The sequence below is a fragment of the Equus przewalskii genome, chromosome 3, assembly GCF_037783145.1.
Source record: "Equus przewalskii isolate Varuska chromosome 3, EquPr2, whole genome shotgun sequence".
Taxonomy (NCBI): Eukaryota; Metazoa; Chordata; class Mammalia; order Perissodactyla; family Equidae; genus Equus; species Equus przewalskii.
Window position 1 is genome coordinate 81,077,182 of NC_091833.1, and position 23,635 is coordinate 81,100,816.

The window sequence follows — 23,635 nt, forward strand, 5'->3', positions numbered from 1 at the left end:
TGTAGGTCCTCGCTGGAGATCCAAACCCGAGAACTCAGGCCACCAAAGTGGAGAGCGCTGAACTTAACCACTATGCCAAGGGGCTGGTCCCTGAACTGATTTGTCCTTTCATTAATGGTTTCCCTGAAAAGCAATCTTTCTAGCTTTTTATCTTACTTTTATGGTCTATTGTAGTTGTGAAACAATTGAATATTTGTTGAATTTTGAGAAGAAAAAGAGCCCCATCTACTAAAAGCAAAAAATACCAAAAATGTAACTGTGTTAAGGAAAAGACAAGAATGAAAATATTATTAGCCAATGCTATTTCACATTTCTTATGCCATAATTGACTCTGGCATTTTTAGCTGGCATTTTTATTAAACAAGTAAAATACAGTTCAAATACAGGACATAGGGTCTCCATGCCTGTTTCAAGCACACATCAATTTATTCTTTTTATTGTAACTTTCTCTGTGCAACATTGAGTGGTTGTAGAAGGAGAGTTGGTTTTTTTTAACGTTTGTTCAGTTAATAACACTTCACTCTGAAATACTTTTCAGTTATTAAGAAAAATGCTCTCATTTGGTATTTTCCTCACATACATCGTGCAAGTGATGAGACTATTCTCTTGTGCTCTGAACAGGGGGCCTCTCACTCTGCAAGCCCACGGGTGGATTTTCTTTGCTTTTCTCAAGCGAACACTCTTTGTATTATTCTTTCACAGTTAATGGCCTAGAGGATCAAAGAAAAATTGGTGACAGTGAAACTGAGGGAATTTGGAAATGAGTCTGTTGAATAGCATGGGAAGGTGTTTTTCTGTTTGCTATCTGGCTCTCCTAATTTTAAGACAAAAAAACCCTTCTTCTGACATTGTTTCTGCCCTTTTTTTAGTGCTCTGCGGAGAAAGCGAGAGCTTTCTGTGTGCCAGTGGAATCTGCGTCCCCAGGAAACTGCAGTGTAACGGCTACAACGACTGTGACGACTGGAGTGATGAGGCTCATTGCAGTACGTGCCGGGCTGTGTGGGGTTGTCCTGGCGCACGGGGATCTATTCAGGGCCTGGAAACCAAAGCTGTTCTGCCGTCAAATCCTGACAACCGGCCGGCATTTGCGCAGATTACTTTCAGTTGGCCTTTCTAAGTGAGCAATTGTGTTCATCTTCCCCCGTGTGAGAGCAGTGTTTGCACACCTTTCAAAGGCGTGATTTCATTAGGAACTCAACAGCTAGATGCTGCCTTGGAACAGATCAGGGATTGGAGAGGTTTGGCATAAGGTGTCTGAAAGTTGGGAGAAGGCTTTTCGTTTATTTTGTTTGGATGAGGATTTTTGTTTTTGTTTTGAAAGCTTATGAGTAGAAAGGTCAACTTTTTAAAAAAAGGACATTTTTAATCGGAAAACTTTTCACCCTCATGATTCTTCACGGTCGTAACACAGCAGATGCAAAGCCTCCTGTTGGCCTACGCTTCCTCTAAATCTGGAGATAGTCGATGGCATGAACTGTTTTAAATTCATGGACCCGTAGATTCAGCCTTAAACATCCTCAATGTATTTGCCACTGATTTGATTAGCCATTTTGACTGAATGGGTTGATGGTTTGTCCAATACTATATTAGCCTGCTTGGGCTGCCATCCAAAATACCACAGACTGCATGATGTAAGAGGCAGAAATTTATTTTCTCATGGTTCTGAAGGCTGGAAAGTTCAAGATCAAGGTCCAACAGGGTTCACTTTCTGGTGAGAGTTCTCTTCCTGGCTTGTAAGCAGCTGCCACCTCCCTGTGTGCTCACTTGACCTCTTTGGAGGGAGAGAGACAGACAGACGGAGAGGGAGGAGGGGGAAGGGGGAGTGGGAGGGGTAAGGAGGGCAGGATCCCAGCCCTCTTGGGTTAGGGCTCCACTCTTGTGACCTCATTTAACCTCTTTCACCTCCTCACAGGCTCTGTCTCCAAATCCAGTTCAATGTTGGGGGTTAGAGCTTCAACATACGAATTTTGGGATGGCACAAACATTCAGTCTATAACAAATATATATTCAGATTTCAAGTTGCTTTGCACTTATGCAATAGATAAAAAAGAAAAATTAGCCTCAAGAATACGTTGCAGGATCTGCATCCAAAACAGAACTATATCCAATTGTGTTCTAATTGCTGTTGCACGGTTATATGACCAGCAGTAGTTACTATGGGAGAAACTGTTTTACATCATGCAGGAGTTGCCAATGCTTTATAAGAGCTCATGATTGCTGACCTCAGTTGAGAGCTTCCTCTGGTCTGTTTGCCAGGTGGACCCACTCTTCTTCCATCTGAAGGTCAGGATGCTTATTTGTCATAACTTTTGAAAGGCAGTATATTATGATAATATTTCAGGTCAATGTTTCCCAAACTGGTGTCTAGTACCTGAGTCTTGAAAAATGCTTGAGAAAAAAAAAAGTTTGAGAAATACTCCCTATCAGATCTACTTCTTAGAGAGTTACAACACATATTCATGCGTTAAAGCTTCTGAGAAATCTTGCAGTGTAAAAAGAGACATTAATTTTGCTTAACTTGGCCTTTCCTCAAAATTATTTGTTTATATATACCCCCCACCTCCTTTCTTTCTCTCGCTCTTTCTTTCTTTCCTTCTTTTTCTTTCTTTCTTCCTTTCTCTTTCTTTTTCTTTCTTTCTTTTTTCCTTTCTTCCTTCCTTCCTCCCTTCCTTCCTTCCTTCCTTTCGTCTGTCTTTCTGTCTTTATTCATTCATGAGTTTATTTTTTTACATATCTAGCATCCTGTGGAACTTTAGTTACACCATGAATATTTTCAGAAATGTTTTTACTAATACATTTGTTCTTATAATTTGGAATACTCTCTTCAGAAAAACCTATGGAACATGATTCTACTCAAAAAGAATTTTTATAGGACGTAGATTTACATTAGGGAGCATTGCTGTGGACTTAGGAGAAAATATTGTGCAAAGCAACCACAGTAGGGAATTTAAAGTGATTCAATAAAATTATATCCAATTTATAGGAATTGTGGTGGAATCTGTTGTTTATCTACCAATTATGGCCCACGTTATGGCATGCTTCATATTCCCCATGTGCCTCTATCCCTCGTGGTGGGCCGATTTATCATTCTGGCTTTATCATTTCTGTTCCACAGTTGCACTGAGAATTGCATTTTAAATAGTAAGTGCTTTCTGCTGCATTTGTTGAAATTGAATTTGAAGGAGTAAATTCTCCTAGTCAGTGACTGAGCAAAGAAGGTATTACTATTCTGTGAGGTATTCAGCAATGTCCTGGGAGCCAAAGAGTTTATTAAGGAAGATATGAGCTCTCCTTGTGAACACACCTCAAAAACAATCTGGTTTGGTCAGTTGAGAAAATACTTTCCCTCGGAATACTTCTACGAAAATGCTCAGTTAGGTATCGAAAGCTTTGCATGCAGTTGTTTCTAACATTCCAAGGACAACATCCACCTCCAGGCTTTAACATTCAGTTAAAGCTTGTGGCATTTCAGCATGCATTTTATAGAAGGTGCCACCCTCCTGTTGTCACCACCCAGCAGCGAAGTAATAGTGTAAGCCTGAATTAGGGCGTGGATGCAATCAGAGCATGAATGCAGCCCACAGATACTCGTAAGGGGAGCAGAAGGTTTTGCCTCATTGGGCTTTCCCAGGGAGGAGCAGAAGGAAGTGCTGGGCTCCTAAGGTTCTGGCAGGTACACGAGGAGGAGGACTGCCAGAAAAGATCATGCTTCTGTGGATGAGAGGCAAAAATGGTCTCTTGCTAATGGTCTTTTAACTGCTTCTTTTTTTTTCTTTTTTCTTTTTCTCCCCAAGTCCCCCCAGTACGTGGTTGTATATTTTAGTTGTGGGTCCTTCTAGTTGTGGCATGTGGGATGCTGCCTCAACATGGCCTGACGAATGGTGCCATGTCCTCGCCCAGGATCTGAATTGTCAAAACCCTGGGCCGCCGAAGCGGAGCACGGGAACTTAACTGCTAGGCCACAGGGCCAGCCCCTCTTATCTGCTTTTATAAGACACGGGTCTAATTAGGCTGTTGTATAGTTTATTGACTTGTTCATTTATTTTTTAGTCCTCTTCAAAGGGAGGAAGGGAAGGGATTTATTATTTGTGAGCTCCCTAATCAACTGTGCTGGAAGCACGTAGCTACATGATCTGATTTGATTATCAGCAAAGTACGTATTAGCCCCTTTTATGCAGGTGTAGAGCTGAGACTTGGGGCCACGAATAAATTTGCCAGTTGTTCCAAGTGCTAGATTTGAACCCGCTCTTCAGTGTTCCAAATCTACTGCTATTTTCCCTAAACTCTGCTGCCTTTGACTTACCCTTATCCATAAAAGTTCAGATTTGGTGAACGATTACATTCTGATCACTCGTGACAGGAAAACGTTTAACTGTTTTGGACCCTGCATTACGCTTTGGGAGGCAATTGACTATTACCACGTCACTCAAGGATCTGGGACGGCTGACTTTAACTAATGTTGTTGTGTTTATCAGCCCCTTCCTAAGTATTTGCGGAATGAACAGATTTCCAACCACCTGGAACACTTTTAATGGTGAAGTGAAAAGATTTTTAAAAATTAGGAAAAGTTTTCTTTTGAAAACTTCCGGATCTGTGACTTTCGGCAGGCTGCTCCCCTAATCCTCAGTTTCTCTGTCATCAAGTCTGGCTGCATGTTAGCATCTCCGGGAGGCCCCAACTGCAGGGATTCAAGTTCAGTTGTTCAGGACGCTGGGCCCAGACACAGCACCTTAGCAAAGCCACCCAGGTGATTCTAATGTGTAGCCAGATGTGAAACCACTGGATCAGAAGGTGTCTGGTGTCTCCTTTGGTGCTAACGGTCTATAATCTTTTGATTCTAAAAGAAGTTCTAGAACAGTGCCTGGTACACAGCAGGTGCTTAGCAAATAAGTCAAGAAAGCCCCAAGCACAGTAACTGCCACAAAGTTCATACACTTTATGCCACCTAAAACCACCGTCAAATACTTCTGGAAATCATTTGCTCTGAATTTTTGGTAAAATTGGTTGACTTATTTTTGAGGACTGTGGTTAACTAATTATACTGAGTGGAACACAGGGGAGTGGTTAATAATATAAGTTCTTGAGACAGGCTGCCTGGGTGCCCCTCTCTTCTTTGCCATTTCCTGCGTCTGTGAACTTGGGAAAGGTATGCAATCTCTCTGTGCCTCACTTTCCTTGTCAGTGCAATAGAAGCAATAATAGTAACTATTGCTGGAATTGTTATGCAGAATGAATCATTGGATGTAGAGCACGTAGACCAGTGTCTACAATACAATAACTCTTACAGAGTGTTAGGATTTATGATGTGATTGTGGTGGTTGTTACTGTTGTTCCTCACACACCCCCTACCCCCTACCCGCCTACCATGCCTACTCCCCCCACCTCCCAGCACCTCTCACCTCCAGGATGCAGAGCTGACCACTGGAAGTCATGAGGACAGCTGATAAAGGTCAGGTGATCCGTTGTAGAAGAGAGAGAAACGCTAAAATAGACACAAAATTTTAAAAGCAGCACCACGTGAAGCTAGTTTACAAAGAAAGCAACCCAAACAGCACAAAATAAAAATTGATGTTTCTGTGTCATTAAAAATGACTGTGTTTTCCATACTCTGTTTACTAAGACAGAGAGGCAAATAAATACTGGAAAGATTTCCATCAAAATAATAAAAATAAAAATATGTCATTCTACACTGACGGAAGAAGCTTCAGATGTCTGGAAAATTTTCTTGTTTAGTGGCAATCTGATTATAGTGAATGAATCAAACTATTGAATATTCTTGAATTTCTGCTCTGTGTGAAGCATGTTCTAGGTACCTAGTAAATATAAAAAATGTTAAGACAGTTTCCTTCTTCATGAGGCTTTTAGTCTAATCAGGGACCCAACATATAAACATAGAGACATTAAGTATGCTGTTTTAGAACAATATAAGAGAAGAAATGTCACAAAGCCAAAGAAGATTGGTGTAAACAAAAATGTAGGGAGGGGAGGTCCTGTGAGGAGAGAAGAGAGCAGGGCTATTAGCTGCCACATTGGTGTGGAGAGAGCCCATGGGAAAGATGAGATTAAAGCTGGGCCTTGGACTGCAGTGGTGTTTGGATACTGTAGAACGGGGGCTCCCAACTAGGGGCAATTTCGCCCCCTAGGGGACGTTTTGCACTGTATGGAGACGTATTTGATTGTCACAACTGGGGAGGTCGGAGGCGGTGCTACTGACATTTAGTGAGTTGAAACCAGGGATGCTGCTCAACATCCTACAATGCAAAGGATGGCCCCCGACAATAAAGGATCACCCAGTCTAAACTGTCAATAGTACCGCAGTTGAGAAATCCTTCTTTAGAGCTAATAAGTCAATAGTCAAAAGAACCCAGGGGGGTCAAGAAAGCTGGCTTCACTCACAGCTCTGCTATTAATGAGCTGGGAAACTGTGGGAAAACCATTTAACCTCTCTAGTCATCTCAAAATGAGGGTGTTTATGGGTGGAAATTGAGCATCCACACTTGAATCTTGAGTTGAGGCAACACAATTATGTTTAGAGACTCACAGAGACTGAGCAAATTGAATGAAGCTCTTGATGAAAAGGTTTCTGTTCCTTAGTTTTCTCCTTTAATTTAATGATAACTTTGAGGGACAAAACTTAATAGTGTAAGATGCCAAATGAAATAAATATTAACATGCAAGAACTTCAAAAGTAACATTTTGTATCCAGCGCTCATTAAGAAAAAAAGATCTGTATTTAGAAAAACATCTACCTTAGGTTATGCAAAATTATGCTTGTATTAAGCAAGATAATCGCAGCAAGCAGCTTTTGAGGATTTTGATTTGTTGGCCCCAAATTGTGCAACATCTCTTTTCAGTTCAAATAAACATTTATTCCAATAAAAGGAGGCACTGTGATCTTTGCTATTTGCTATATATTTCTGGCTGTGCAGTGCCTCTGGTTAAGGTTTTGTGTGTTTACCAATCACACAGACCTTAGGGAAGTAACAAGTTGTTTTCCAAAGGCAGCTAATTTTGTATCTAACCTCTGAAAATGGCTTCTAAAGAAGTCAGTCATAACAGTGGAAAGTTGAATCAGCACCTGTGTGAATAATGAGTGTTCTAAAATGCTTGAGTCATCTCCATTTGTGAAGTAATTTAATAAATCACAGCATTAATTTGAAAAATATCTCCAATGAGGTGTTTTAGGATGAATTATCAGAGATCCCAGAATGGGCCTCACAAAGAGGGTCTTTGGAAATTTTTGGTGTGTTCTCAGGTTAATCAGACTCTGAAAAGCGTGTTTGACTCCCCAGTCCTACCATCAAAAAAAGTGAAGTGTAGGGACTGGCCTGGTACATAGTGATTAAGTTTGCATGCTCTGCTTTGGCAGCCTGGGGTGTGCAGATTCGGATCCTGGGTGTGGATCTAGCACTGCTCATCAGGGCATACTGTGGTGGCGTCCCAAATAAAATACAGGAAGACTGACACAGATGTTAGCTCAGTGACAATCTTCCTCAAGCAAAAAGAGGAAGATTGGCAACAAATGTTAGCTCAGGGCCAATCTTCCTCACACACACACACAAGTGAAGTGTATTGCTTAAAAAAAAAATTAACTCATATGGTTTAAAATATGTCACCTCTATCCTGCCCACTTCTTTGGGGAATGTAAGTACTTTTGCACTGATGGGTCAAGTTAAGGACCCTGGTTATTACTGATGCTAGCATACTGGCTCAACACTTCCCACAGGAGTAATTTAGATTAAAACAAAACAAAAATCAAAAAGACCTTTTAAAACTTCCCAAAGAAATGTGTGCATCTTGATGTACAAATTCCGCAACTCTGCTCAGTGGGCAGGAGAATCAAAGTCATACCTTTGCTTGACTCAGCAAGCAAGTATGTGGTACTCCCTGTCAGTGGTGGGGCGCAGGGTGGGGAGTTAGCTCCCTCTGCTGAATGGGAGGAAATAGTACTGTCAAGGTGAAAACTGAGACCTCTTTTTAGTTCTTAAATTTTTTCCCCTATGATAGTTCTCCTTGTTTGGAAATTAGTCAGCCTAGGGGAAATAAAAAAATAAAAAGTACTTACAAAGTTCTGTATGTGTATAAGTGTGAGCAGATGTGTACACACATGTGTGTGTCTGTGTTTATACATACATACCCTCTTAATGAAGGCACTGAGCAGATGATCTCAGGCCCATTCCATTTCTAAAATGATGTGATTCTAAAAGTACTTAAGTAACTTCTTTTTAGAAGAACGCTTTTTGAAATAGAAATTTATGATTCATGTAAATAACAAGGATAATATTTTGCTGTGGCTAACAGTTTAATCAATGTCCAAGACTTTTGATAATGAATTCTCATGGAGTCTGGGATGTTTATGTTAAAGAGGTACGCATCACCCGTGGTATGAGATGCAGACTTCTGCTTGAGGAGAAACAAACAGCTGAAATTCAGGAAACTGGACCGTTGACCATTACATTCCTGGTCTTCGTCAGCTAACTAGACTGATTCTTGAACGTGCCCCCATTTTGCACCTCTTTTCTTTGTTCTTGCTATTCCCTGTACTTGAAACATGCTAAAGTTTTCATCCTATCCACTCTACTGAAATTCTACCCATCTTCCATCATCGCTCTCCAGCCTTAAGAATCTATTTTTGAACTTAATTCACCTTAAATAAGGGAAAAGATAACACTTTTAAGAAATCTAGTTTCTATTAAATGCAGGGTTCCTTACATATATTAATTTTGAACATCTTTGCAGCTTTATTGAGGTATAATTTACATACCATAAAATTAACCCATTGGTTTTTAGTAAATTTATAGGGTTGTGCAACTGTCACCATAATCCACCTCTAGAACTTGTTCATCTCCCCCCAAATTTCCCTCCCATCTATTTGCAGTCAGTCCCCACTCCTACCTCTTCGGCCACAGATAACCACTGCTCAGATTTCTGTATCTGTAAGTTTGCTTTTTCCAGAAATTTCATAAGTGGGTCACACAATAAGTTGTCTTTGTATCTGGTTTTTTTCACTTAGCATAATGTTTTTAAGGTTCACCTATGCTGTCACACGTGTCGGTAGTTGGATGCTTTTATTTATTTTTTTTTAAGTTTTATTTTTTTTGGATGTACATCATATTTCGAATTCTGTATACATTACATCATGTTCACCGTCCAAACACTGATTATAGTGCATCCCCTCACATGTGAGCCTAATCACCCCTTTTGCCCTCCCACCTCCTCCCTTCCCCAATGGTAACCACCAGTCCAATCTCCAATGCTATGTGTGTTTTTTTTTTTTTTGTCGTTTTTATCTTCTACTTATGAGTGAGATCATATGGTATTTGACTTTCTCCCTCTGACTTATTTCACTCAGCATAATACCCTCAAGGTCCATCCATGTTGTCACAAATGGCCGGATTTAGTCATTTCTTATGGCTGAGTAGTACTCCATCGTGTATAAATACCACACCTTCTTTATCCATTCCTCCCTTGATGGGCACGAATTCCCATGTGTTGCTTCCATGTCTTGGCTATTGTGTATAATGCCGCAATGAACATAGGGGTGCAAGTATCTTTATGCCTTTGTGTTTTCAAGTTCTTTGGATAAATACCCAGCAGTGGAAGAGCTGGATCATATGGTAGATCTAGCCTTAATTTTCTGAGGATACTCCATACTGCTTTCCATAGTGGCTACACCAGTTTGCACTGCCACCAGCAGTGAACAAGGGTTCCCTTCTCTCCACACCCTCTCCAACATTTGTTGTTTCCTGTCTTGTTAATTATAGCCATTCCCATCGTAGTGAGGTGATACCTCATTGTAGTTTTGATTTGCATTTCCCTGATAGCTAATGATGTTGAGCATCTTTTCATATGCCTATTGGCCATCTGTATATCTTCTTTGGAGAAATCTCTGTTCAGATCTTTTGCCCATTTTCTAATTGGATTGTTGGTTTTTTTGTTGCTGAGCTGTATGAGTTCTTTGTATATTTTGGATATTAATCCCTTATCTGATATGTAGTTTGCAAATATTTTCTCCCAATTGTTAGGTTGTCTTTTCGTTTTGTTGATGGTTTCCTTTGCTGTGCAGAAGCTTTTGAGTTTGATGTAGTCCCATTTGTTCATTTTCTCTTTTGTTTCCCTTGCCTGGTCAGACATGGGACTTGAAAATATGCTGCTCAGACCAATGTCATAGAGCGTACTGCCTATGTTTTCTTCTAGAAGTCTCATGGTTTCAGGTCTTACATTCAAGTCTTTAATCCGTTTTGAGTTGATTTTTGTGCATGGTGTAAGGGAATGTTCTACTTTCATTCTCTTGCATGTGGCTGTCCAGTTTTCCCAACACCATTTATTGAAGAGACTCTCCTTTCTCCATCGTATGCTCTTGGCTCCCTTGTCGAATATTAGCTGTCCATAAACATGTGGGTTTACTTCTGGGCTCTCAATTTTGTTCCATTGATCTGTGTGTCTGTTTTTGTGCCAGTACCATGCTGTTTTGGTTACTATGGCTTTGTAGTATATTTTGAAATCAGGGAGTGTGATACCTCCAGCTTTGTTCTTTTTTCTCAGGAATCCTTTGGCTATTCGGGGTCTTTTGTTGTTCCATATAAATTTTAGGATTCTTTGTTCTATTTCTGTAAAAAGTGTCATTGGAACTTTAATGGGGATTGCGTTGAATCTATAGATTGCTTTAGGAAGTATGGACATTTTAACAATGTTAATTCTTCCAATCCAAGAGCACGGAATATCTTTCCATTTCTTTGTGCCTTCTTCGATTTCTTTCAACAATGTTTTATAGTTTTTGATGTACAGATCTTTCACCTCTTTCCTTAAGTTTATTCCTAGGTATTTTATTCTTTTTGTTGCAATTGTAAATGGGATTGTATTCTTAATTTCTCTTTCTACTACTTCGTTGTTAGTGTATAGAAACGCAACTGATTTTTGTACATTGATTTTGTATCCTGCAACTTGACTGTATTTCTTTATTATTTCTAAAAGTTTTTTAGTGGACTCTTTAGGGTTTTCTAGATATAAAATCATGTCATCTGCAAAGAGTGACAGTTTCACTTCTTCTTTTCCAATGTGGATCCCTTTTATTTCTTTTTCTTGCCTGATTGCTCTGGCTAGGACTTCCAATACTATGTTAAATAAGAGTGGTGACAGTGGGCATCCTTGTCTGGTTCCTGTTCTTAGAGGGCTAGCTTTCAGTTTTTCTCCATTGAGAATGATATTTGCTGTGGGTTTGTCATATATGGTCTTTATTATGTTGAGGTATTTTCCTTCTATACCCATTTTATTTAGAGTTTTTATCATAAATGGATGCTGTATCTTGTCAAATGCTTTCTCTGCATCCATTGAGATGATCATGTGATTTTTATTCTTCATTTTGTTAATGTGGTGTATCACGTTGATAGATTTGCGGATCTTGAACCATCCCTGCACAGTTGGATGCTTTTAATTGCTGAATAGTATTCCATTGTACGGCTATGGTATGTTTTGTTTATCCATTCACCAGTACTTGAGCATTTGGATTGTTTCTAGTCTTTGGCTGTTATGAATAAAGCTGCTATTAACACTCACATACAAGACTTTGTGTGGATATATGTTTCATTTCTCTTGGGTAGATTTCTAAGAGTGGAATTCACGAATCGTAGGATAAGGTTATAAATAACTTTATAAGAAGGCACCAGACTACTTTCCAAAGTGGCATTATTTTACATCCCCACCAACTATGTATGAGAGTTTCAGTTTCTTGAAATCCTTGCCAATACTTGGTATTCTTTGTCTTTTTGATTATAGTCATTTTAGGGATATATAACAGCATCTTATTGTGATTTTAATTTGCATTTCCTTAATGACTAATTGTATTGAGCACCTTTTCATATGCTTGGTAGCCATTTGTATGTCTTTCTTGAAGACTTTCTAGGCAAGTCTTTTGCCTATTTGTAATTGGTTTGTTTGCTTTGTTGTTGACTGTAAGATTCTGTATATATATATATATACTCTGGATGTAAGTCCTTTATCAGATACATGATTTGCAAATATTTTTTCCGGTCTGTGGCTTGTCTTTTCATTTTCTTAACAGTATCTTTTTTTGAGGAAGATTAGCTCTGAGCTAACATCTGCCGCCAATCCCCCTCTTTTTGCTGAGGAAGACTGGCCCTGAGCTAACATCCGTGCCCACCTTCCTCTACTTTATATGTGGGATGCCTGCCACAGCATGGCTTGATAAATGGTGCTCAGGTCTGCACCCAGGATCTGAACCAGCGAAGCCCGGGCCACTGAAGCGGAGCACCCGAACTTAACCCCTGTGCCACTGGGCCGACCCGTCTTGACAGCATCTTTTGAAGCACAAATATTAACTGTAATGAAACCCATTTATTAATTTTTTCTTTTATTGTGCTTTTGTTGTTATATCCAAGAATTGTTTGCCTCCCAAGGTCACAGGTTTTTTTTTCCTATGTTTTCTTCTAGAAGCTTCATAATTTTAGCTCTTATATTAAAGTCTATGATCCATTTTGAGATAGTTTTTGTGTATGATTTGAAGTAATGGTCAGAGTTCAATTTTGCACATTTGAAATCCAATTGTCCCAACACAATTTGTTGAAGAGTATTCTTTCCCCACTGAGTTATCTTGGCATCTAACACACCTTATTTTATTAATCTTTTCTCCAAAACCCAGTTAAGTAATTAATCTTATCCTAATTTCATAAATCAGTTCACAGACTCGTAGATTTTAACCAGTACACTCAAATTCCCACAGTTAGTAGATGGCAGAACCAGGATAAGAGTTCCAGTTTACCCAAGTATAAGACCTATCTTCTGATTGAAATTTCCTTGCGTGTTGTTTATTCCAACATTAAACTATAAGCTTCCTGAGGTTCCATATCACTTATTTTTATCTTGCCACCACAATCTAGGACAGTATTGCTTATCTGAGGGTCATGTTATAAGACAATTAAGCAATAACATTTGTGTGAAAGTAACAACTCTCTAATAGAAATGACTTTCTCTCTCCATGATGTTTATGCCTACCATTGACAAAACTAGGCTTTCATTTTAAAGGAAACATTTCTGGGAAATAATTACTCACCCTGTATTAAAATCATTCATTCTGTATGATCATGAACTTCATTAGGAACTATGGTGAGTTGGAAACATTTCTAGGAAATAATTACTCACCCTCTATTAAAATCATTCATTCTGTATGATCACGAACTTCTTTAGGAACTATGGTGAGTTGAGAATGTCTTTTCTCATATTTGACTATAAAGGAGTTTTCAGGTGACAGAGTGGAACTCAGATAAAGACTCTCAGAAAGTGATGAGAGCACTGGCTTGGGAGCCAGAGGTCCTAGTCCTGGTTCTGCGGTAACTTGTTGTGTGAACTTGAGCAAGTCATTGGATGTCTCTGCACCACCGTCTCCTCACCTGTGAAACAACAGGTGTGGACCAGGTTACCACTATAGTTTTCCTCCCAGTATATTGTTTTGCTAAATAAAGTACTACTGTAACATCCTGTTCTGTTCTGTGACACATCAGTGGCTTCTCTCATTTGCAGATTGCAGTAAGGATCTGTTTCATTGTCACACGGGCAAGTGCCTTAATTACAGCCTCGTGTGTGATGGGTATGATGACTGTGGGGACCTGAGTGATGAGCAAAACTGTGGTAAGTAGCATTCTTTCCCTAAACGTTTTCGTTTAAAATTGCAGAAATTTACAACGAAGAACTTGTAGCTCATTGTTTGTTAATGGTGATTAGCAGGTTAAATTACAAAATGGTTGGTTTCTTAATTTTTAGAAAGAGGAGGTTTTTTCAGTTATTAGTTTCAGTCATGTCTTACATGTAAATGTAACATTTCTTGCATAAAGTCTTATGGAAATGCTAAAGAAGTGGAGTGGAAAGGTGGGTTAAGTTTGTTAACATTTTTTCTCTTTGCAAGTGTTCTATTTCTTCTCTGGTTACACCCCGTGGCTCATGTTTAGATTTTGAGCTGTCGAGCAAAACTTTGCAGACAGATATACTGTCTGTGCTCACCCCCTTATTATATGTAACCAAAACCCCTCCTTTATATTGTTGCCAAGCTCTACAGGGAGGTCTCCTCCTGTGGGAACACCTAGGATTAAGACGGCACATTTGTTTTATGTACAAAAGCTGATCTTATCTTTTAAAGAGTGAACCTACTTACTAGTTGCAAGTTTGTACCTGTAAACAACACCTTCCCAATTCCCCACCCCCAGCCCTTGGTAACCACCATTCTACTCTCTGTTTTTACAAATTCAGCTTTTTAAGATTCCACATATAAATGATAGCACACAGTATTTGTCTTTCTCTTTCTGACTTACCTCACTTGGCATAAATTTACACAATGCTGTTGTCAATTATATGTCAAAAAAAAAAAAAAAAAAAAAGAATGAACCTGTCTTTTAAAGAGTTGTGTTCAATTCTGATGCCATCTCATGAATTAAAACCAGCAAAACTCCTTTTGCTTATTTAACTTTTTGATTAACTTTAGAATTTTTAGGTCGTATATTATTGAGTGACATAGAACTTTGCAAGCTGAGATGGGGAGAGACACTGGGCAAATGATGTGAAATAATATTCAGCATTAGAGAATATCAAAAAGAGTGGTGGGGAAGGATCAAAGTATGATCAGAGGAACACCTCAGAGTGGTGAGTGTCAGAAATGGCCCCATGCTGGGAAACTAGGCAGTTTCCAGAAGTGCCTGTCTAGCTGCCCCTCACTGCATCCATAAAAATAGTGGAAAATGTGTATATGTACAAAGCATCTTATGAGTCACTAGATAGATATGGATTATCTTCTGGTACTGATCAGTCTTAGGACAAAGAATGAGAGGCAGTTGTAGTTGTATACATCATAGAATTTATGCTTGGAAGAGGCCTTAGAGATCATCTAATCCAACCCTCTTTTTACCATAACTGGAGAAAAGAGAGGAAAAATGGGAGGTAGGGGTGGGGGAATGCACAGTGTGGCTTGGAAGTTGGATATGTCAGTGGAGAGGACCAGCATATAGCCAGTGTGTGAAAAAGAATGGTCTTACCATGCAACATAATTACTCTGAAGACAGTAGGATATCATGCAGTTTGTGCTCTTGGGGTGACTTTGTCCTTGCCTAATGGTAATAATTACAACGCTCCCTTAGACCAGTCTCTGCCCAGCTGCCCATCTTTAGCAGGCTGAGCATGTGGTGACTCATCTGCGTTTTGCCCAGGCATCTCACCTATTGCGTCTTTTCTTCTTTTCTCTGTACTTCATCTTCCATATACTTCACTACATTGCTCCAAAATACTCTTTAAGATCCATGGTCCCTCCATGAGTCTGTCAATGACAGTGGCACTGTTAATAGAAACTCATAATAGTTCCTCATTATTAAATCTGGTATTCATGAATCCATATACATGTTTTAAAAGGTTGTTTATATTAAGGTTATTGAATGTCTCATGGCAAAAAATCCTATAGATTCTGCCCTCTATGAGAAGAAACATCACTTAGTTATCTTTTTTCCCCAGGAAAGTATAGTTTGGGACAGAGATTAAATCCAGGCTAAAAAGAATCATGAAAAAAATGTAAATATTTTGCATTTCTTTAAAATATACAGTTATTTAAAATATGAATTATATATTTAAAAAGTTCAATAGAAAAACCTAAGCCCAGCCTCAGAAAAGATGACAGGAGGAGATACTTGCCTTCCCAATTTCCCATAGAGAGGTAAGTTACAGTTCTTAGAAACATGATAGAATTGCCATAAATACATCAAATCAGCTACATTGTCAAACCCAAATCACACAGTTCTGTTTAGTTGAACCAGTGTAAAAATCAAAAATTTTTCATGAGGAAAGAAAATGACTAAACAAAACAAAAAACAACAGCAAGAACAAACAATGGGTCCTGAGAAAGCTGACAGTTGTTACTCATCTGAAAAGCAGACAGGTCTTACCTCATAGTGATGGTGGCCAGTGGGCCACATGCTTGGTTGGGAGGTGACATTCTAATTATGCCAGACCCATCATAGCAAAGTTACTGAAGGTATTGGAATAATTGGAATACACTCTCTTCAGCTGGAAGCATGAGCCGTATGATTCTAAGTGTTGGTCATGCTGGTTCTCTACATCCTCATGAGTTTTGTTTTCTCCAGATTGCAATCCCACTGAGGAGCATCGCTGTGGAGATGGGCGCTGCATTGCAATAGAGTGGGTGTGTGACGGTGACCATGACTGTGTGGATAAGTCTGATGAGGCCAATTGCTGTGAGTGCCCTGAGGATTTTCATTTCTCCTACTTTTCTGTTTCTGCCTGTTTAGACAAATATATTCAAGCTTCACTCTCTAAGCAACATTCAAAGAGAAGGTTCTTATACTTTGGTCCTAGCCTATAAAGATAGTAATCGAGTGATGTAATGACAATAACAGTGTAGTGTATCCAACTTCCACAACTCTCTCACTCAAACTCCAAGCTTAATTTGGCTTGTCTGGCTAAGTGAGTGTCTGTTTTCTCTCTCATTGCTCCTTGCATCTCCTTTCTGCATCTGTGACTTTGTCAAAGGGGATGTTCTTCCCAGAGGCTGGGGACTTTTCTTCTGCACACAATATATGAGTAGTTGATCTCCCCTGCAGGAGCCTCCAAACATATCCTCGGGCACCATTTGTGGGAGAAGATGGAGAGAACTGCCAGAGAGAAGAGAGTCTCGAATGTTCACAGACTTACACAGAGTATATGATAATAATGAGAACGTCACAGCCTGTTCTGTGTCTGGGCGAGTGAACAGTCTTCGGGTAGCTGTTACATTACCTAGCTACTGAAATCAAATATGGCAATTAACTCTGTTTTTTCCCCTGGAAACTACACTATACCCAGTAGGGAATAGTCAAATACTTGAATAGAAGCAGCTAGGTGTTAAAAGAAAAGAATATTGACCTGAAAGAGTTCATGTGATGCATTTTATGCATGTTTGAACTAATTAAACTTTGTATTCTATCTTTTGCTGTCTATTAAAAGTAGAAAAGTTGATACATAAGAGATTGAATATTTGATTTGCCTATAATTTGAGGCAAAAATAGAAATGTGGGTTGCATGGTTTTTATTTTGATATAAGACAAGTCATATAAATTAATGAATAAATACAATGCCCAGCTTTCCTCTGCCCTGAATTGAATTTGAAATGAAATATCACCTGAGTCCTTGCTTAGTGGACCCAGTGGAACAGAGAGGATGGTATCTTCATGGATCTTGGGAAAGCAAGAACATGGTGCTCAAGTATAACAATTCTCGTATGGAGCCTTGATTCAAGATTAGGGACTTTTAGTATTAGACAGTAACTCAGGGAAGGCTGAGGTCAATGACGCACAGGTTTCTGATGTCCTAAACACAGTAGGGATAGAAATTAGACAAGCTTCATGAACTGGAAGGTTAATGGCCACTAGATGATCCCTTTCAAATATCAGACATCATAAGCAAGTTTCAAAATGAAGTGTTTATTGTGTTAGGTACTATGCAAGTTCTTTCTCATATGGCATTTCACTGGCCCATTAGCTCAGGTTGTATGGAATGAAATCTCGGGGTGAGGAGCCAGGGAAGCTCACCTGCATGTCCTGGCCCTACGTTTTCACAGCAGTGTGACTTTGAGATGTGCACTCAACTCTTTAAGCTTCAATTCCCTTATTTTAAACAACGTTGATAATATTTGCTTTACACGTTTGAGAATTTGAGATTAGATACATAATACTCCTCACACAGTTACTGCCATATAGTAAGCCTTTAATAAATTGTGGCTTTTATATTAGTAGAAATTATTAATTACTAGTAATTAATTAGTAGTAATTATTACTACTACTTCCCATCATGTGGTTCTCAAAAAAAGTTACTCTGCAGTAAGCGCTATTTAATAAGGCACTAGAAATTCGACAAAGAAAATTTTCCATTTCAAAGATACTTAGAATTTAAAAAATTAATGATTCATTCATTTATGCAGAACATTCAGATACTCAGAACACTTTATTTCTTGGTGATGCCAGATAAACGGGAATCATTTGTGTGATCTGCAGACGGACAGAAGTACTAATGAATAAAGTGACTGTCATTCTGGCTTCCCCTAGCCTGTCACAGCCAGGGTCTAGTGGAATGCAGAAATGGCCAGTGCATCCCCAGCACTTTCCAGTGCGATGGCGACAAGGACTGCAAGGATGGCAGTGATGAGGAGAGCTGCGGTGACAGTGAGTGTGTGCTACGGCCCCTGGAACATTCCTTACTGATGGACCTTCCCTCGGGAACAAAGCAAAGTGTTGGAAGTTGCCTCATGCTTAAATAGGATTCCCACATAAATAATTTCAGATTGCCTGACACAGTGGTCCCCACAGCACTGGGCAGCCAGAAAACCCTTTCTTGTGTTAAGTATTATTTTCGACCAACTTACACTGAAAATCATTCCTAAGGGTGAAGAGTACAGGTTAAACACTTCAACAGCATGGGTGGATTCAGTTAACTCTTCCTGGGGAAATGCAACACCGTGATAGAGAGAAAGGTTTAGTATATGGTATTCAATTGGATTAGATTCCAATTAGAAGGAATTGGCTTCCAAAATTAAGTGTAACAGCTTCCTAAAATAACCGTGTTTAGGGCAGCAGTTTAATGCCTCACCTTATGAAGCACTAGGCTTACGAACACTTTCAAAGGAGTCTGATATCATCTGCAAAACTCAAAGAAAAGGCAAATCAAATAAGGTGGTTTCTAAAGTGTGCCTACTTCTGTCAGAAAAGAAAGCTCCACACTGATTGTTTTAAGCCCCAGTTTGCATGGCAGCCTCTCTCAGTACAGGGTTCGGAAGAATATCCCTCGGCTTGAAAATCACTGCATTTATTTATAAGTGATCTCGCCACTTGCCGACACAGCCTCGTTGTTAAGAATGTGGTTGTTGCAGCCCTGTTGCCTGGGGTCAAGCCCAGTGCTGCTGCCCACTATCTGGTTGACCTTATGCCAGTAACTTAACCTTGTTATGTCTCCGTGTCTGTGTCTGTAAACTTAGAATAATGACGACTGCTTCGTAGAGTTGGCATGTGGTGAGCACTCAACAAATGTTAGCTCTTATTACGTGGTCATTGTGTTAAAGCAGATCTTGGGCTGTGTTTATCACCCATCAGCTAATGAGACTGGTCACTTCTAGCTAAACTAGTTTTGTCATAATGAATATTGATCATTAGAATAGCCTTGATGAAAAAGCATTGCAGATCTAAACAGAGAGCCTTTTAATCACAGACTTCTTACATGCAAAATTAGATAAGGAGTGCTTCATTTTACCAATTCTAAAATTCAGAAGGAAATCCTTTTCTAGGATTTCTAGTAACATGAGTTACTGTGTGCCTATCAGCCAAGCACCTTCCTTAGGATCATATTGTTCTTTCTTTCTACATAATTCAACTCTGTTTGAAATAATTTTGGATTCTTCACTAGGCAATGGCAGGAGTTTTAGATTATTTCCTGACATGTGTGAGATGTAAGAAAGTCATATGATGAAATGGATCGAAACGTAAAATTTTAGCATCTTTTATATTATTTTCTTTAATGCATTCAACTTAATAAATGTATATTGTGGTGCTAATACATGGTCAAACCACTGGGAATTTGTTGGCAAGCAAAATGCTTCACAGAGCTTGCAGGCTCCTGGGGGAGATAGGCATCATACAAATCATTCTGCAAGTCATTGTCTAACCATGGGGTGACATAGGCCATGAGGGAAAATTCAGGGTGCTAGGAGGCCATATATGGGATGCACGCCCTGGTAAAAAGCCTCAGGGAAACTTCCCTGAGGAAGAGAGATTGGAGCTCAGATCTGAAGGATGAGTGGAGTTAACAAAGGAGAGTGGGGCTGGAGAAAGCACTTCAGACACAAGGAACTGCTTGGCCAAGGGTCGCGAGGAGGGAAGGAGCAAGGTAAGTTTGTGGTGCTGGGAGAAGGCCACTGTGATTAGAGAGCTGAGAGTGAAGGGGAGTGTGCCACTACAGAATAATTGTCAACAGTGATCACAAGCTGCTTCTGCCAGACAAGGCTGGAGAGGGAAGCAGGGACCACTTCTCCCAGGGTTGTAGGCCCTATTGAAGATTCAGGCCTTCCCAACTCTCAGGCTCTGCTCTCAGCCTTCCTGTCTAGTCTCCCTTAAGCTCCAGTGACTCCAGCCTGTGCGCTTACCCTCTCCAGGCCTTTGCGTATTCTGCTGTCTGCTTGGGAAACCCATCCTTCCCTGTTAGCCCAACTTACCCCATCTGCCTGAAAAATTCCTTTGAGAAGCAGTCCCCCACTGCCCTGATTTGCTTCTGCTGCTCCTTACATGTACCTTTGGTGGAGCGATGCTCACACAGCATTGTACGGTTCTGTTCATGACTATATCCCTAATTAGAATATAAACTATCACGCTCTTTTATCTTTTAATGCTTACTGCCTAGCTTGTCATATAAGCTTGTCACGTACCAGGCATTTAGTATCTTGCTGAAATAATGAATGCGTGTTGTCTTAATAAAATTTATTTAAAAGAATAAACTCATGGAAATCAGCCTAGCTTACCTTGTAAAAACAGTTTGACCCTGATGACATTGATAAAAAAGAGTGCCATCTCTTTTATTCAAGGCTTTGATATATACTGTTGCATGTTAACGGTACTTGAAAGAAGAGAATCCTGTATAATAAACATTGTCTTAGAATGATAGATAAGAATATTTATATGTACATACACACTATTATTTATACTTAAAAATGCCTTGCAAGATTTTCTAGATCCAGATGACACGTCTGAAAGTAATTGGCTATAATGGGGGAGAGCTAGAAAGAGAATGGGCAGTAATTTATTACCTTATCCATTCAATCCACAAATGACCAGGAAATCAAGGGGAAAAGCAGTTTCCTCTCTACACAACTTAAGGAAAAGCCATTAGGCTGATGTTACTGTTGTCATTCATTTGGAAACAAGAAACCCAATTCTCAGGTCCTCACAGCTAGGCCAATGATACTTTCCAAGGACATACAGAAACTATAAATAGCAGCTGCATAAAACTTGGACCATGGTGAAATATCCTTATTGCATTGGTGTTCATGCCCTATTTATTATTAGGGAAAGCATTTTCCTTAGAGAGAAGACTAGAATTGGGAGCAAATGAGTCTTCAAAATAACATAATTTAAGATTCAAAATGTCAAGATCTTTATGTTGGCCTCTCCCTCAAATCACTTGCATTTTATTTTGTAATCAAGTATATGCACCCGCGTAAATATAAAACTGGCTTTTTTTCCATGAAAAGCAACAATAACCTGTTTTCTTAGAGGACAGATTCCCTCTTATTTCTTCATTCTTACACAATCATTTTGGAATAACTGTGTTGTATTTAGTTGCCAGGAAAACTAATCCAGAAAGTACCTATTCAACATGTGTTTAATATTTTTGGAGAAGCTGGAAGGAAATTAAAGCTGTGTCATTCCTCAGCTCCACCAGGCGTTCTCGATCCTTCCGACCCTCGTGTAAGAATTTACAGATGATGAAAGCGCCTGTGCCTTTCCCCCCCAGGTCAGACTCCATGTCAAGAAGGTGACCAAAGATGCCGCTACAATTCCTGCCTTGATTCGTGTGGTGGTAGCTCTCTTTGTGACCCGAACAGTCCAAATAACTGTAGTAAGTACAGCAGCTGACAAATGCAATCACCGTGTCAGGGGATGCATTCCGCTTTTTTTCTTTTTGCATTGACATTAAAATGCTGAAGTCTGGAATCCCTTCAAAAATGTATATATCTGTTTTCTTTTTCTTTTTTGAAGGCTGCATATGGTAGCAGAAAAGAAACAAAATGGTCTTAATTAACTTAAATCAGAAACAAATGTGTCATTGTGAATGGACCATAAATCCACATTGCTTAGTATCATTACCATTACTTTCAACTCAACATCAGCTCCTATAGATCATTTTCTTGGCTCCATCTGCAGGCAGATGCTATCTTTCTTCCTCTACAAAGCACAGCTTCAAAAGTGGAAACTTTATCCAAGATGCAAAGATGAGGTTCATCTAAATAGCCACATGCTACTTTGGCGGTCTATTCTTTCAGTAAAACTTATTCTCACCTTTCCAGGAACTTTGCTGACCTATAAGAATCTTGCCACCTTTATGTTAATTTGTTTCAGTGACAATGTAATACAGCTCCAAATGGTGTAAACAGGTGGCTCTCTCTAGATTGGCTATCTGGAGGAAGACAGAGTGGGCAGGAGCAGCTGATGACCACGTAGACTCCCACAGGAAATTTAAAGTGAATCAGAAACCCCACAAAGACTCTGATTTCTAGTAATGATTCCCTACTCCTGGGCTCTGCTTTCTTACTCTACTCACTTCTCTCACTTTTTATAACTAGTTTTTGGCCTCCCCTTCAAATTGGGGCTTGACATTTAGAAGCAGATCTGTCAACTTTCAGTTGGCAAGAAGGTATGACTTCTTAACACATGTCCTCACAGCTGAAGACCACTGGAAGCAGGGAGGTTGAAAGGCTGAAGGGTGCGGGTCCTTGGATTTGCTGCAGCTTTGGGCCCTAGTTTTACTTAGTGACCCTTCTAGGTCAATATAGAATTTATAGGGGGTGCCCCTGAAACCATTAGGAAGTCTCAAGGGGTGAAAACAATGGGCTGGATGGGAGTGCGAGGGAGACAGCCAATTGAAAACCCAGATCAACAGGACTTTTTGTTTATTTTCATGAGCACTTAAGTGTTTGGCTGAAAGCAGAATACCCACCCCTCCTCTATATGAGAGAACAGTTCAGATAGATACTAGTCTGACCACTAACATGCACTGCCATTTTACTCCAAACTGATTTAAATACGTGTATGTGTGTATATATATCTGTGTATATATGTGTGTCTGTGTCTGTGTGTATATGAGTGTATATATATGTTGTGAGTCCATTGTTTCAATTTCCTTATCTCCAAATCTGCCCTGGAATTTTACCAGAATTATTTTTTTACTTCACTTTGAACTTAGGATGAAGAATTTTGAACAGTGGCAGTGTTCTCCCAGACATGTGTTTATTGTTAGAGTGTTGAGGGTTGTCTGACATGGAAGGGCATTTACTGTTAGACTCAAAAAAGTTGAAAGAGCAGTGTTAGCCTGTGTCAAGTCTGCGTGGGGAGTAACTGGGTGTATGTTATTTGATTTTCTCTAAGCTTGAAATATTTCAAAATTAAAAGTTTAAAAATACGTTATCACTTATCAAAAAAGGAATTTGTAGGAAGGGCACTAGATCAACTCTGGCTCATACATTCAAGCAGTATTTATAGCGTGCCTATGATGTTCCAGGCACTGGGATGGGCACTGAGCACTTTAATGACAAGGAAGGGAGACATGATTCCAGACTTTCTGGAGAGAACTTTTCTACACGGGAGAATATACTGCCATCTTCCCACTCATAGATACTACTTTGGTTTTCTCCTTATGTTCTTCAAATATGCTCAGTTTCCCTAGCATCTCACTGTCTCATCTCCTCAGTCACTATGGATGTTCTTGCCAGATTCTCTCCATATATATCCAGCAAACATTTGAACATCCCCTCTTCTGAGTACCGAGCACTGGACTAGTCATTGATCTCCCATTCCTTCTGTGTTATTAAAACCAGTGTATATGCTTGACT

General features: G+C 39.6%; 1 protein-coding gene across 8 annotated transcripts in view; it reads left to right on the forward strand.

Moving 5' to 3' along the window:
• CORIN (corin, serine peptidase) overlaps positions 1-23,635 on the forward strand; it is a 211,759-nt gene that overhangs the window by 128,712 nt on the left and 59,412 nt on the right. For 3 of the 8 annotated variants that reach the window (XM_070615025.1, XM_070615023.1, XM_070615020.1), the window contains exons 6-10: positions 870-983; positions 13,537-13,644; positions 16,134-16,244; positions 18,090-18,206; positions 21,541-21,645. In XM_070615025.1, the coding sequence (XP_070471126.1) occupies positions 870-983; positions 13,537-13,644; positions 16,134-16,244; positions 18,090-18,206; positions 21,541-21,645 (555 nt within the window). The remainder of the gene's footprint in view (positions 1-869; positions 984-13,536; positions 13,645-16,133; positions 16,245-18,089; positions 18,207-21,540; positions 21,646-23,635) is intronic. The other 5 variants (XM_070615028.1, XM_070615026.1, XM_070615021.1 and 2 more) reach the window with 2 other exon arrangements.